Here is a 13,631-nt window from a genome sequence, read left to right as displayed (position 1 = left end):
AAGGCACGCGTTGGTGTCATGGCCGTGGTCCTTGTGGAACCTGCAGTACTGGGACATGTTTCTTTTTCCCGACGAGGTCTGCTTCTCCGGCCACCGGATGAAATCCTCTTCCCGAATGGCTGCCAGGATTTGTGCTCTGGACGCGGTCAGCCGCGTGTAATGCTCTCTCGGGTGGGGGCTTCTCTCCTTTCGGGAAGGGCTTCTCTCCCTGCGGGGAGGGCTTCTCTCCTTGCGGGAAGGGCTTCTCTCCTTCTTCTGAGATTTATCATCCCTACGCTGCTTGGTAGGGTTCTTCTCCTCAGGCCTTCTCTTGTTAGCAGAGTCCAGGGCGGCGAGAGTTTCCTCCACCGAGATGTACTCCTCCGCCCCAGCCATCAGGTCTGCGAGGGACTGCGGATTGCGCAGGGCCATTGCTCGTCTGAAGTCAGTTGATCGGGCGCCGGCCAGAAGGGCATTCGTGGCCGCGGAGGGATCCAGGTTAGGAACCTGAAGGGCTTCCCTATTAAAGCGACCAACGAACACTTTCAAGGCCTCATCATCTCCCTGCCTGAGGGCCATCAGCGAAGCCGTCGTCTTCCTGGGTCTTCTGCTGCTCATAAAGTGACGGGCCAGGTCGTCCCCAAAGTCATCAAAATTGTCCACGGACCTGGGTTTGAGCCGCGAGTACTAGTCCCTCGCGGCTCCAGTCAAGGTGGTGGGGAATGCCCGGCAAAGGAATCCATCCGACGCCCCGTGGAGGAGCATTGTAGTCTTGAAAGTCTCCAGGTGGTCCACGGGGTCGGTGGTCCCATCATACTGCGAAATCTGCGGCATCTTCCAGCCCGCGGGGGCTGCCGCGCTGAGCACTCTGTCCGTAAATGGGGGAGCGCTCGTGAAGACCCGGGAGGCAGGCCGGCCCTGCTCTCTGGCGAGCTCTTCAATCCGGTGGTCCATCTGCTGGATCCTTAGTAACATCGGGTCGTCTCTCTTCTCAGCCCGGTGGACGGGCCTCTCTCTTCTTGCCGGCGGGCTCATTGCAGAGCCGGACTGACTAGCCGGACTCCTTCGCCGGTGCCGCGATCCCTCTCCGTGCGTGGCGTCTCTCTTGCTACCATGCCTTTGTACGGAGGGAGATCGTGACCGGTGATGTAGGCGAGGCTCGGGGCGCACATGCTTGTCCCGGGAGAGGTGATCTCGTCTTGTGGAGTGACGAGTCTGCTCCCGAGGCGGGGTCGTGTGCTCTCTGCGGGAGCTTCCCCTCCTCTGGGTGGGCTGAGAAGCCTCGGGTGGGTGCTGCTGGAGTGCGGGGGCCGGATTCCTGAACTGCGCAATCACAGCAGTCATTTCTTCAAAAAGGGCCTGCATCTCCCTCGGGGTGGGGGTAGGGTCTGAGCGGTCCGAGCGAGTCGGACTTTGCTCCCCTACCGCCCCGACCTCTATCTGCGAGGCCAGTCGCTCGCTTCTTCCTTCGCGGGGGGCTGTAGCCCGGGTCGTCCGGGAGGTTGGCACATGCTTTCCGTTTTTCCCTACCATTGCTTGAGTGAGGTTCCGAACAGCTTTTTGTTCCGGGGTCCCACGGATGGCGCCAAATCTGTTAGGTCTAAAATTGGTAACAGGTTATGGTAGGGCCAGAAGGGCTGATCTGACAAGCCACAGCTGAAGGGCTAGTGGAGTCCTGCGCTGCACAAGCACAGACAAGGATGCAAAGGGTCAGAAGACCAATCCGGAGTGGTGCTCCGGACGGGCGGTTCGACACTCAAGTTAGTATGAGCAGGAGTGCAGAGCAATGTCAGAGCAAAAAGCTTAGGGTTTTTTGTCTCAGATCCCTCACCTTAGCACAAGTGAAGGCTATTTATAGTGGTTCTGAGCCACCTGTCCAGGACAGGTGGTGGCCCCTGTATGGACCAGGTTGCATACCTAGGAGGGGCAGGTGGAAGTCCCCGATTGGTCCAGGTGTCATACCTAGCAGGGACAGGTGTTGGCTTTGCAGTGGTCCCTGTGAGGGCCACGTGTCAACAGCCGATTGGTTGCAGATTTTGGACCCCATCATATATATACACTATCTCTGTATATATTTGCAAATACATCTGTTATGTTCGTATATGATTCCACCTTTCTTCCTTAGGCAAGTAGAAAATTGTCCTAGGCTTGGTATAAGATGCAAGTGGACAGAAAAAAGGAAGATTTGGTTGGAGAAAATTGTACTAGAGTAGGAAGGATGTTTGATTCTATGAGTTTTTTTCTACTCAATAAAAAAACATTACCCTATCATCTTCATTTGTCTCTAGACTCTCTGCCAAGTCAATATCACATTTTTTTAAATCCTTCTGAGGCAAACATATGTTTTTGCAGAGCCCAAATGCCTCCAAATCAATGAAAACGATGCATGAATTTGTGGGCCGCAATGCCCGGAAGTTGCATGTGCTTGTAACATGGTGGGTCATGATTCATATGCCTTTACATATATTTTCTATCTATATAAATACACAAGCCTCATAAAATCCAAAAGTAGTAAGGGGTAGTTTAACAAGGTTATCTTTATAAAATTAAGCTAACATTTCACCTAACAAGAAAAAAAATTAGAAAATAATTCGGCCTTCTACAAAAAAAAAAAAATTTTCTTTTAAAAAATACGGTGCCGCCCCACTATTTGTTATAATTTAGGTCTGGTCGATACACGTAACCGTGACTCGTGATGTGCGTGCCACAATGCAACAAATCACGAACAATCACCGACGGTATATGCCCATGCTATGTATTGTTGATATTATACTATTTTAGTTATTAAGAACAATTTTTAATAATCTTATTTTTTTTATATATGTCAATCTACATGCTAACCACATATTTCTCTCTCTCTCTCTCTCTCTCTCTCTCTCTCTCTCTCTCTCTCTCTCTCTCTCTCTCTCTCTCTCTCTCTCTCTATATATATATATATATATATATATATATATATATATATATATATATATATATATATATATATATTTTGGGAAAACTGAGTATGAGCGGTCCCTCATATAAGCTTATAAGAGGTGACGGCTACAAACACGGTGGGCCCACATTTTTTGGGTGATCCAAACCACTCATTAGATAGGCCCTGGCGTAGATAGGGTGTGCCCAAAAAATCAGCTCCATAGGATTATCCCAACCCATCGAATTGTGGAGGTGAAAAATAGCAAATTTGGGCAAATTTATACCCACCCATTTTCAGCTCAGTGTGTGTGTGCGCGCACGCTGCTATGGAGACCGAGAGTGGAACCTAACAAATCCCCACATGCCACATGGCACGGGGATTACTACTGTGTTAAGAGGCGAATTGTTAGGTTCCACTCTTGGTCCCCAACTCGGTTACCATATCATTATTCATACATATTATGATGCATTTGTATAAATAATTTACAACATTATAGATATAAATTTCCTTTATAGATAAAATTTCCTTACAAAAACATTTTTCCAACAACTCTGTTAACTACTTGATAGAATGAAAATAATATAAGGAAAGTCTTTTGAGCTTTGGGTGATATAGTAGATATTATGGGTCAACAAGCAATACAGAATATTCCCACGCGTTGTACAACAACATAGATATGATCAAATTATACTCTTGAGAAATTTAAGATGTTAAATCTGCCATTTTTTTAAAGGTTTCCCTGGAGCCCTAGAGGTAGAAAGATAGAAAATGCAACTGGAGAAGATCTTTGAAGCTATGGGTAGTTCAAATAAATAAAAGGCAATGTTCGAGACGCAAAATAATGGTGGAGAATGATTAAAAGAGGGTGGATGGAGAAAGGAATCCTGTTATATATCTTGGGAAATTTTTCTTACAGCATTCTACTATCATAAGTACTATCTAATATGATATAATACCATGTAAAAATATATGCAAATCCTCTTCATGTGGCACATAAACCACCTACAAAGAAGAAACCTTAAGCCTAATTTGTTTTGGATTTGTAAGAACCGATTGTTAGTCCAAAATTGATTATTGGATACAAAATTAACTTTGCGTCCAATTATCAATTTGTACGTGCTCGGTTCTCAAAATCCAAAATAAACAAGGCTTAGCTCTATAGATTTACTAGCAATAACCGTTGAACAGCTTAGTGATCCGGACCGAATGGAGATCTTAGTTGCAAGATCCATGGGTTCACTTTCTTTTAAATGAAACTAATTTCTAATTCATTCATGATCATACCGAAAAAGTGCCAACATGTTAAGAAATTCATTTTCTTTTATCCGGGTTGATAAATTTAGGTACACATTTTAATTGTAGAAAATTACATAACATTGTGAACAAGGTTATTTAAGTCATTCGATAAAAAGGATAGGTCTGTAAATTCCGTCTCTTGACGGCATTCATGTCAGATTCCGTATTAGCGGCGAGGGACTCGTGAAACCGGGATTGCACGTCAGTAATTCCACGTGGCATCATTGACCAACCAGAAGCTTTTATAGTCGTCTAACTGCCACCGTCACCCTAAGCGGCTCCTTCGCGTGACCTACCAGACTATTTAATCCAATAGAAGGAAGACACGTGTGCAAAAGCATATTTTAGTAGTGGGGCCCTCCAGACCCTTTCAACCGTTTCATAGTTTTTTTCTTGATCTAAATCGCGTGATTTTAGGGTAATTTTTTTTCCTGACGTGATTTTAGGGTAAAAAGTCAGATTATTGAATATTGATATTTTATATCTTTTTCTTTAAATTTTTCGGCGGAAATTAAATGAGGAAAACGTTTGAAAAAAGCTGGCTCATTTAGATGACCAGAAAGGGTGGACTATCATGTATAGGGCTGGCAAGGGACTTTATTCGGATCGGATCCACCTATGACCATGTCACAATCCATTTGAATCCCAACTCGAGTGGGTCCCACTCAGTCAGATCCGAAGATCCAACATTTTTAGTCTACATCCTAGATGCATCCATCAGAGTGCCTTAGGTCCTATTATTTAACACACTTAGGGGCCGTTTGGATACGTAGATTTTAGAATCCTTGATTTCATCAAAAATTGTAGTTGAGAGACCAGAGAAGAAAGAGACCATCTGTCGTTTTTTGATTTCTTGCCCTTCTTTCCCACAACAAGAGAGCAACAGATCGTCCCATGTTTCTAGATTTTAGAAATCTCAGGATGTGGAAGAGGTTTCTTACTTAAAATCCAAGAAACGAGCATACTGCAGCTTAATCATGAACCATCTTTTACACTGTTTTCAAACTAAAACCTGGATTCTAAACTCCGCATATCCAAACAGCCCCTAAAATTTAAGAGAAAGTATTTTTAGCATAAGACTGAGTCGGGTTGTGGGCCATGCCTTGCCTACATCCTAGAATTCGTGGGCCCATGAGAGAATTGTGCTGGCCTGCAGGCCACATGGGTCACTATTTTGTGGGCCGGTCCGGTCCAGCACTTTGACACCTTGAGCTCTTAACATGAGAAGCACTATAAGATTTTGGTCTCGGGCCCGCCTACATTTAGGTGTGTCAATAGGTCAAATTCTCTTGCGGATTTGGAAAAAAATTAAGAAGAAGAATCACAACAACATTCAGATTTGATCCGATTGTGAAGTAATTTTGTCTCCGATTACCCTATGAACGCGGCCGGTCAACACCAATACTTCCTCGTATGAAATAACAAGTGAAATAACGTGAAAATCACTCCATTCGAACATTTCTAACCATCCCATCATAGAACATCAAGTTGGACCGTTGCTCATTTCTAACCCTACAAAAATAAAACTCCGAAATCACGCTAATTTCATGTGGGTTGGTCCAGTTATGCTTCTCATAGCATCTCATAATATAAATCTTCATATTTCTAATAAGAAATGAGGAAATGATACCCGCATTATCGGGATAGCAAGCTCAGGTTTATTTATCCTTGGATGGACTTGATATCCTCTATTCGAGTTGACAAATATTCTTCCTTGAAATATTTTACTAGCTAGAGCAAAACTGTTAAACAAAACGTCTAAGCAGGATAGCCAATCCTAGGATTTCTACACCTTCTGCTGAACAGCTCCTTTCTAATTGGATGTCAATAGCTTTCTGGGTCTTATAACTCTAAAAGCTAACTAGAAAAGTCTAATTTGAAGGGATGAGTACCATTATCAAGAGTTTTTATATGGTGTAAGCCCTTATAATACCTTATTTTTAAAAAAGTACTGTACGGACCACATCATAGGATGATCCAAACCCTCCATAATATGGAGCACAACGTAAATAGGTTGTTCCCAATCATTTCCATAGGATGATCCTAGCCCTCCGATCAATAGAGGTTTTCATAATATGAAGTTCTCTATAGATCGGAGGGTTGGGATCATCCTATGGAATTGATTTTTGGGGAACAACCTATTTACATTGTGTTTCATCTTATTGACGGTTCGGATCATCCTATGATATGGTCCGTACAGTACTTTTTTGAAAAATATGGGACTATAAGGGCTTACACGATATAAAATCTCCTATTATCAATTCTCATATCCCATTATTGAGATGCCATGGGTGACCAAAAATACAATGCATATTAAAAGAAGGAATTTTTAAAAAAAATATGAAAGAAACGGTCAAGTAAAAATAAATATATTGTTCCGGATTTGTAGTGAAGGCAAAATTCAAGAGCAAAAGTGTCAAAAAGAGAAAAGGGTGTGTGTGTGTGTGAGAGAGAGAGAGAGAATACGGTTAGGAAGGTGCATGTGAGGGTGGGGCCCACAGACGTAGCGGTTGGTAGTACAACCGAACATTTGCATGTGCGCCTCATTTGTATAATTACTGCAATCCGTTTCAAGCCTTTGGATGGCTCAAACGTGAGAACACACTCTTCTCTTGTTTCTTTATACAGAGAATAAGATTAAAAAAGAATCAAAATGCTCCCAAGTCACCCCCGTACTCTATAAATACCCCTCTCCCCTTCCCCTAGCTAAGCAAACCATACACCTCTCTCTTCCGAACCCACTTCTAAATCTCCTCTCTTCTTCTTCAATGGCCATTCTAAGGTTGTCTGTCACTCCTCTTGCTCTCTTCTTCTTCCTCCTTAGCTTCCACTTCAACGGCATCGTCGCAGATGAGTACGGTTGGCAGGGCGGTCATGCCACGTTCTATGGTGGGGGCGACGCATCCGGCACAATGGGTATGCTTAAGATCAACCCATTTCAACTTGTCTTGGCAAAATTCTTCAATGGAACTTTTTTGGTTCATTTCCTTGTGTTGGGCCGGTTTCCTTCTTTTTTTTTTTGGTAGGTAAGCTGGGGTTAGGAGGATGTGTATTAAGATAAAATGATATTACAATCGAGAGTACAAAGCACAAACCCTGTCCTTAGATACAATATCTAAAAGATAGCAGGAAAACAAAGCATCCCAAATGATCCATTCTATCCCTATAAAAAATACAAATAGTTAGGGGGAAACAATAGATTTCAAATGATCCTAATATTTCAATTCTGAGTCTGAAAGAATTCAGCCTTGTTGTTGGGTTGGTTTCCTTATAGAATTGTTGGTATTCTCGCAGGAGGTGCTTGTGGATATGGCAACTTGTATAGCCAAGGATATGGGACTAACACTGCCGCCCTTAGCACTGCCCTGTTCAACAATGGTTTGAGTTGCGGTTCGTGCTACGAGATGCAATGCAACGATGACCCAAAGTGGTGCCTCCCGGGGTCAATCATCGTCACCGCGACAAACTTTTGTCCCCCAAATTTAGCTCAATCAAACGACAATGGCGGATGGTGCAATCCTCCCCTCCAACATTTTGATCTAGCGGAGCCCGCCTTCTTGCAAATCGCACAGTACCGAGCCGGGATTGTTCCCATCTCATTTAGAAGGTACGAATCGTCACTAAGCCCTAACCAAACCATGTCTCAACCATTTTTCTTGGATAAAATATTACTCGGTTCCATTTCTTTCAACGTAAAATGGATGTCAAAGAAATTTTAAGTCCATTTGTCCACTTAAAAATGGGCACGAAATTTGTTTTAGGCCCATTTTACCTAGAAAGAAACAGAGCCAAAACAAAATTGGTAAACAGGGGACAAGATCATTTCAAGATAAACTTATCAAAGCAGGATAGCAGATTCCAAGAACAACTTATCCGTGGATTTCTATCTACAGAATAAATTAAAAAGAGATTTTACTATGTGAGGTGAACATGACTCACCAAGCTACAAATTGATTCTCCCCTGCAGGGTCCCCTGTATGAAGAAAGGTGGGATAAGGTTCACCATCAATGGCCACTCTTACTTCAACTTGGTCCTAATAACCAACGTGGGTGGGGCCGGAGACATCAATTCGGTGTCCATCAAGGGGTCCAGCACAGGGTGGCAACCCATGTCAAGGAATTGGGGCCAAAATTGGCAGAGTAACTCTTACCTAAATGGCCAATCCCTCTCCTTCCAAGTAACCACTAGTGATGGTCGCACGGTCAGCAGCTATGACGTGGCACCCGCTGATTGGCAATTCGGCCAGACATTCGAAGGTGGACAATTCTAAGTACACGTCATCATTTCGTTACACGTGTAAGAGATTGAGTGGGTAGTGGGGAGGCCTTTCAATGCTGAGGTGGCACTAATAGCACCCGCAGGCCATATATTATATAGAGGTTGTGAGATAGTTTTTACTCTTACTTCTTTTTTCTTAATACTTTGTCGCCTTTTTCATGGAAATTTGAGACCATGTGTGTCAAAAAAGGCTGTAAATTTTAGTATAGTTCTCCACAAGATTGAAAGGGAAGATTGTGGGGCTATTTTTATTTAATGGTCCTCTATGTTTCAGTGCAATTTAAAACTTTATATATAGCTATTATTTTTTTCATGATGTGAAGCTACTGAATCAAGCAATATGTAGTAACTTGTGATTTCCTTTCTATTTTTTCAATATTAAGAAGGATTTGGTCCCCACCCATGTTCTCATAAAGAACACACAAATAAGCCATGGATATGTAGCTTTCATGTGTACGAAAGATATAAAAAAATGCACCATTTTTCACTTAATTTACACGGCACAAATCTCTCTCCATATGTAGGAAGGGATACGTGTCGCAAGGCGGGCGGTGAGGCACATGTGGGACCAATATCGAGAACCACAAGGTTTTATATTTATTGATTTTTACATTTTTTTTTTAGAACAACTTGATCAATGACACCATCAATGGTAAAATGCACTTTTCGGTGTTTAAATGAAGGAGATATGTACGTGAAATCAAGACGGTTGATCTTGTAGAATTTCATGAGGCAACCCATGTGGTCTTGGTCCCGTCCTGAACGGATATCCCATGCATAAGATAAAGGACTACGAAAATCAACTGCAAAACTCTAAATGAGGGCCTAGGATCATCCCGATCAAAGAACATTCAAATAAAGGATCCGATTTCCAATCACTTGCAAGAGGCACAAGAGGGGCATAATAAGTATCTATTAGGAAGGAGCCTAAGAGCTCCTTTTAGCAACATATAGCGTCTTCCAAATCGGATCCGACCTCTTGAGCTTGTACTAACGCAATAAAATAAGGATTCTAGTTCAATAGAAGGAGACTTGCTAGGCAATTTCTCAAAAAGCAATTTCTTGGCTCACTTCTGCAGGTGAGAACAGATGCCTTAGAACAATAAATGAATAAGAGAAAATCTGCAAAAAAGTGAGCATGTGTGGCTGTTCTCTCTGCAAAAGTGAGACTCGAAATGGCGTTCCGCAAAATTGCCTAGCAAATCCCCAATATAAAGTATTAAACTTTACCTAATGATATGATTGGAATTGGTGTGGAAAGCCACTGATTTCATTTATTCATTTTAATTTTCTCAGTTCTAAAGGAAAATTTGGAACTGTCTACTTGCCTCTTTAGACATGTTTCATGTGTTCATGGAGTCTTGCTAATGTTTTTCAACTTCTACTTTAATTTTAGGCCATGTGCCAGAATTTTTTTTTTTTCATGATAAATTAGCGACTCGTGGGAGAAGGAAAGATTTGAGACGGCACGATTGAGAAAAGGGTGAGAAGTGGCTAGAAATGAGAAAAAAGTCGACCCTATTTTGAGTAGAGTTTTTTGTTTCCTGATTTTTAGCCACTTCTCACCACTTGGAGACACTACTTTCTTGATTTTTGTTTCCTGAACTTTAGCCCCTTCACCCGCCCTACCCCTCTCTCACTACTTGGAGACAGTAGTTTATCATGAAAAAAAATTCATGAGCCAAATCGTTCTGTAATAAAGTGACAAGTGACATTATTAAATACTTTGATTGTACCTTTAAGAGGCATCTTCTACTTGATAGTTGCTAGTTGCATATATGCACTTTGTAGCACAATGGTATTCTAAAAAAAAAAAGGGTGGCCCAGTGCAAGAGGCTCCCGCCATTGCAGGGTATGGGGAGGGCCAAATGTACGCAGCCTTACCCCTGCTTTGCAGAGAGGCTGTTTCGGTGACTCAAACCTATGACCACCAGGTCACAATGGAGCAACCTTACCGTTGCGCCGAGGCTCACCCTCCACAATGGTATTCTAAATATAGAAAAAATGCTCCTGATATTGCACTGTAATATTTTAATAATTGCACAAACTCAGCTTTTTCTTTTCTTTTTTAATTGGCTTTTGAGGGCCTTTTGGGAACCGTAGTAACTTTTTTTTAGGTAATATGGGATTCAAACTCAGAAAGAACCATGCCTTGGCCATTGAGCTAGTGACGGGTTTGAACCTCAGACCAACAAAGCCTTCACTATTGGGCTAGAGGTTCAATACCAACTGTCATAACCTTTGATAGCTGGTTAAATTACAAAAGACAGGATGAATTAATGCAGTTAGAAAAACAAGATAGTGCCAATAATATTGACCCCTTGAGAAAATACAGTCATCCTAGATAGGCTAAGTGCGTGTTTGCATACCATTTAAAACACCGTTTGGCATTTGAAACACCGTTTTGGGGCCAAACAGCAGTTTGTGAGTGTTTGGGTGCGCAGCTACCATTTGAAACGCCATTTGAAACACCGTTTTGAACCCTCAAAACGGCGTTTTGCAAACGGAGGGGGGAGGTCCGTTTGCAAAACGCCGTTTTGAACAGAGTTTTTGGGCTATGGGTTTTTACGTGTTTGCACTCACCAAAATCCATTTTTACGTATATGCGTGCAATTTTATGCGTTACGTCAAATACCAAAAAAGTGGGAGTGTTAATATCATTCTTGAGGACACAAATTAGTTAAATTGTTAATATTTAATTCAAAACAAGGGCTGCTGATATCATTATATGATCTCTTAATTTTGATTTTTTAAAGACAAAAGAATTAAAAGAAAACCCTAGTTTCTTACTTTCTTCATCTACTTTGCAAAGTTGCAAACCCTCTCACGCCTCACTGCCTCAGCGCCTCTACTCGTCAGTCAAATCCGACAAATCCGGCCGTTAAGAAGAAGAAGGAGAAGAACCCCAAAGGTATAGCCATTTTTTTTTTTGGCAATGATGTTTAATTTTAACAGTGTTTGAATGAGATCCTGATGACCTTTTAATATTGGGCCTAATGAGAGAGTAGTTAAGTTACATTGAGACCAACCAAACAATGCCCTTTTTGGTCATTTTACACTAAACTCGGTTTTGGGGCATTTGCAACCAAACACACAATACCTCCGTTTGCCATTTAAAACACCGTTTTGATCTGGCCAACCAAACATGAAAATGATATTTCAAACGGTACGCCAAATACACCCTAAGTGGTCTAAATACTGCATTGGAATTTTGAACTAATAATCATGGGCACAAAATGATATTTCCACCCCCTTTTTAATATATGTCTACCGCTTTTGTTTGTCTTTCCCTGAAAATGGCTGCAGTTCCGTAACTTTTGAAACTATTATCACTCTCATGATACAAACTGAATGCGCCTAACTATTTGGATGATCTAAACCATTCATTGCTGGTGCCCACTCAGTTAGGATGTCCCCATTCTAAACTGTATTTTTGTGCCGTGCAGGTGATTTTGAAAAATACTGGGCTACCTGGCCTTGCACCATATAAAATCTCGTGAGATTAAGTATGGAGGGGGGACCTGTTCAAGTAGGACGGAACTTCCTCCGCAACGTTGCGGAGGAAGTTCCTTCGCAATGCTTGAATAGCTGGGGCTGTGGGAATATCAATTTCACCACTTAATATTTTATCAATGCTCTAATTGATATTTCCTCACCCCTTGTTTCCCCTTATATTAGAGCATTGTTAAGGAACTTCCTCTGTACGTTGCGGAGACAAGTTCCGTTGATTGATAAAGTGGGGTTTATTCTGGTGATTTTTACTGCTGGACATATACTAGCTGTTATTATTGACTGCTGGTAACAAATAACCCATATATACTGGCGGATTTTTATGACCGCCGGTAAATGTCCTCTAAGTAAAAACTCATTTTTTGTAGTGCTTTACTTTTTATAGGTAGGCTGGGGTTTGTAGTGCTTTCTTAACCGCGTTGAAAAAACAGGTTGGTATTCACGGGTTGTTGCCGTTACAAAGAGGATGAAAAGCAATTGAAATGGTTCTTAAGACTACCCAAAACTTTCCTAGGAGGTTCTTTCTATTAGAGTGTGGGAGATCTCACCGTTGAATTGCTGGTTTTTAGATTTGGCTAGTGTTTAGATTAGGGAAATATGTAGGTAGAGAAAGATAAAGGAAGGAAACATCCCAATTACAAAATCTAACACGACAATAATCCAACGGTGAGATCTCTCACACTCTAATAACTTCCATCCAAGCCGTTTTTCTAGATTGCTTAATATTTCTCGATGCTTGGGAGTTTGATGGCCCTCTCTGTGTAAGATCAATGTACCAAATCTTACACTCTGTGTAAGATCCCACATCAGAAAGGGAAAAAAAATTATTGGGCTATATATGTGGATTCTCCCTCTCCCCTGTGTAGAAGAGCTTTCAGCCTTTCCCAAGGGTGGGGACTACAAGGTGGTTCAGATATGATAGTGCTGCTGGAAAACAAAATAGGGGAGGGTAAGAGACCTAGAACCAGACAATATCTACACGGTGGGGTTGGGGCGTGACACTCTGGGTAGTCCATTGTTAAAGCAACTAATCCACTTTGGCCTTGGCGATCAGCCTTTATATTGTTGTTAGTACATTGATCTACCACTCAGCATTCTTTGTAATACTTGTTTCAATTGGAAAGGTGGGAATGCTTACCTTTGCTCTCCAAATGGGTGGAGTAGAGTCCATTCCTTGTTTGTGTTGCGAGCCGAGGAAGATCTAGATTGGGTTGTCAATAACCTTTAACTTCAACTTCGAAGTTCCCTTTTCAAAATTTCCGGGAGCTTCCCCATACTCGATCTCCCATGGATGAAGAATCCAACGATCATGCTGCTACTACCATGGGAAGGATTACTCAATTTAGAAGAATCTATGTGACCCGGTAGCAGCCTGGGTCAAGCATATGGTAGCCAACCTAGATGTGATGACTGTTTAATTGTGAAACTTTTTTTGGTTGGTAAGCTAGGATTGAACTTCCGATGGACCTCCATGTTGAAGAAGAAAGCCTTAACCATTGAGCTAGAGCATTGACCATTTAAACTTGTAGTGTTCTGTCTCAATAGCCACTGAAAGGGGACCAACTCAAGACGGATCTAGGCTAGCTCAAGCAACACATTCAGCCCTTCAACCTGATCTGTTTGATGCAAAACAACTGTTGTTGAAGCATG

The 13,631-nt window shown here is 42.1% G+C and overlaps 1 protein-coding gene across 1 annotated transcript; it reads left to right on the top strand.

Moving 5' to 3' along the window:
* Positions 1 to 6,813: 6,813 nt before the first annotated feature.
* On the top strand, positions 6,814 to 8,784 carry LOC143848254 (expansin-A8-like). The gene is made up of 3 exons (XM_077357152.1): positions 6,814 to 7,108; positions 7,487 to 7,799; positions 8,160 to 8,784. Exons 1-3 carry the CDS (start codon positions 6,961 to 6,963, stop codon positions 8,461 to 8,463), a joined length of 765 nt encoding a protein of 254 aa, XP_077213267.1. The 5' UTR covers positions 6,814 to 6,960; the 3' UTR covers positions 8,464 to 8,784.
* Positions 8,785 to 13,631: the final 4,847 nt, after the last annotated feature.

This window comes from Tasmannia lanceolata, unplaced genomic scaffold (genome assembly GCF_043159265.1).
Source record: "Tasmannia lanceolata isolate RefF3 unplaced genomic scaffold, GAP_Taslan_0.1 ptg000016l, whole genome shotgun sequence".
Classification (NCBI taxonomy): Eukaryota; Viridiplantae; Streptophyta; class Magnoliopsida; order Canellales; family Winteraceae; genus Tasmannia; species Tasmannia lanceolata.
Note: the sequence above shows the minus strand (reverse complement) of the source record. Positions and strands in the feature narration are given on the sequence as shown.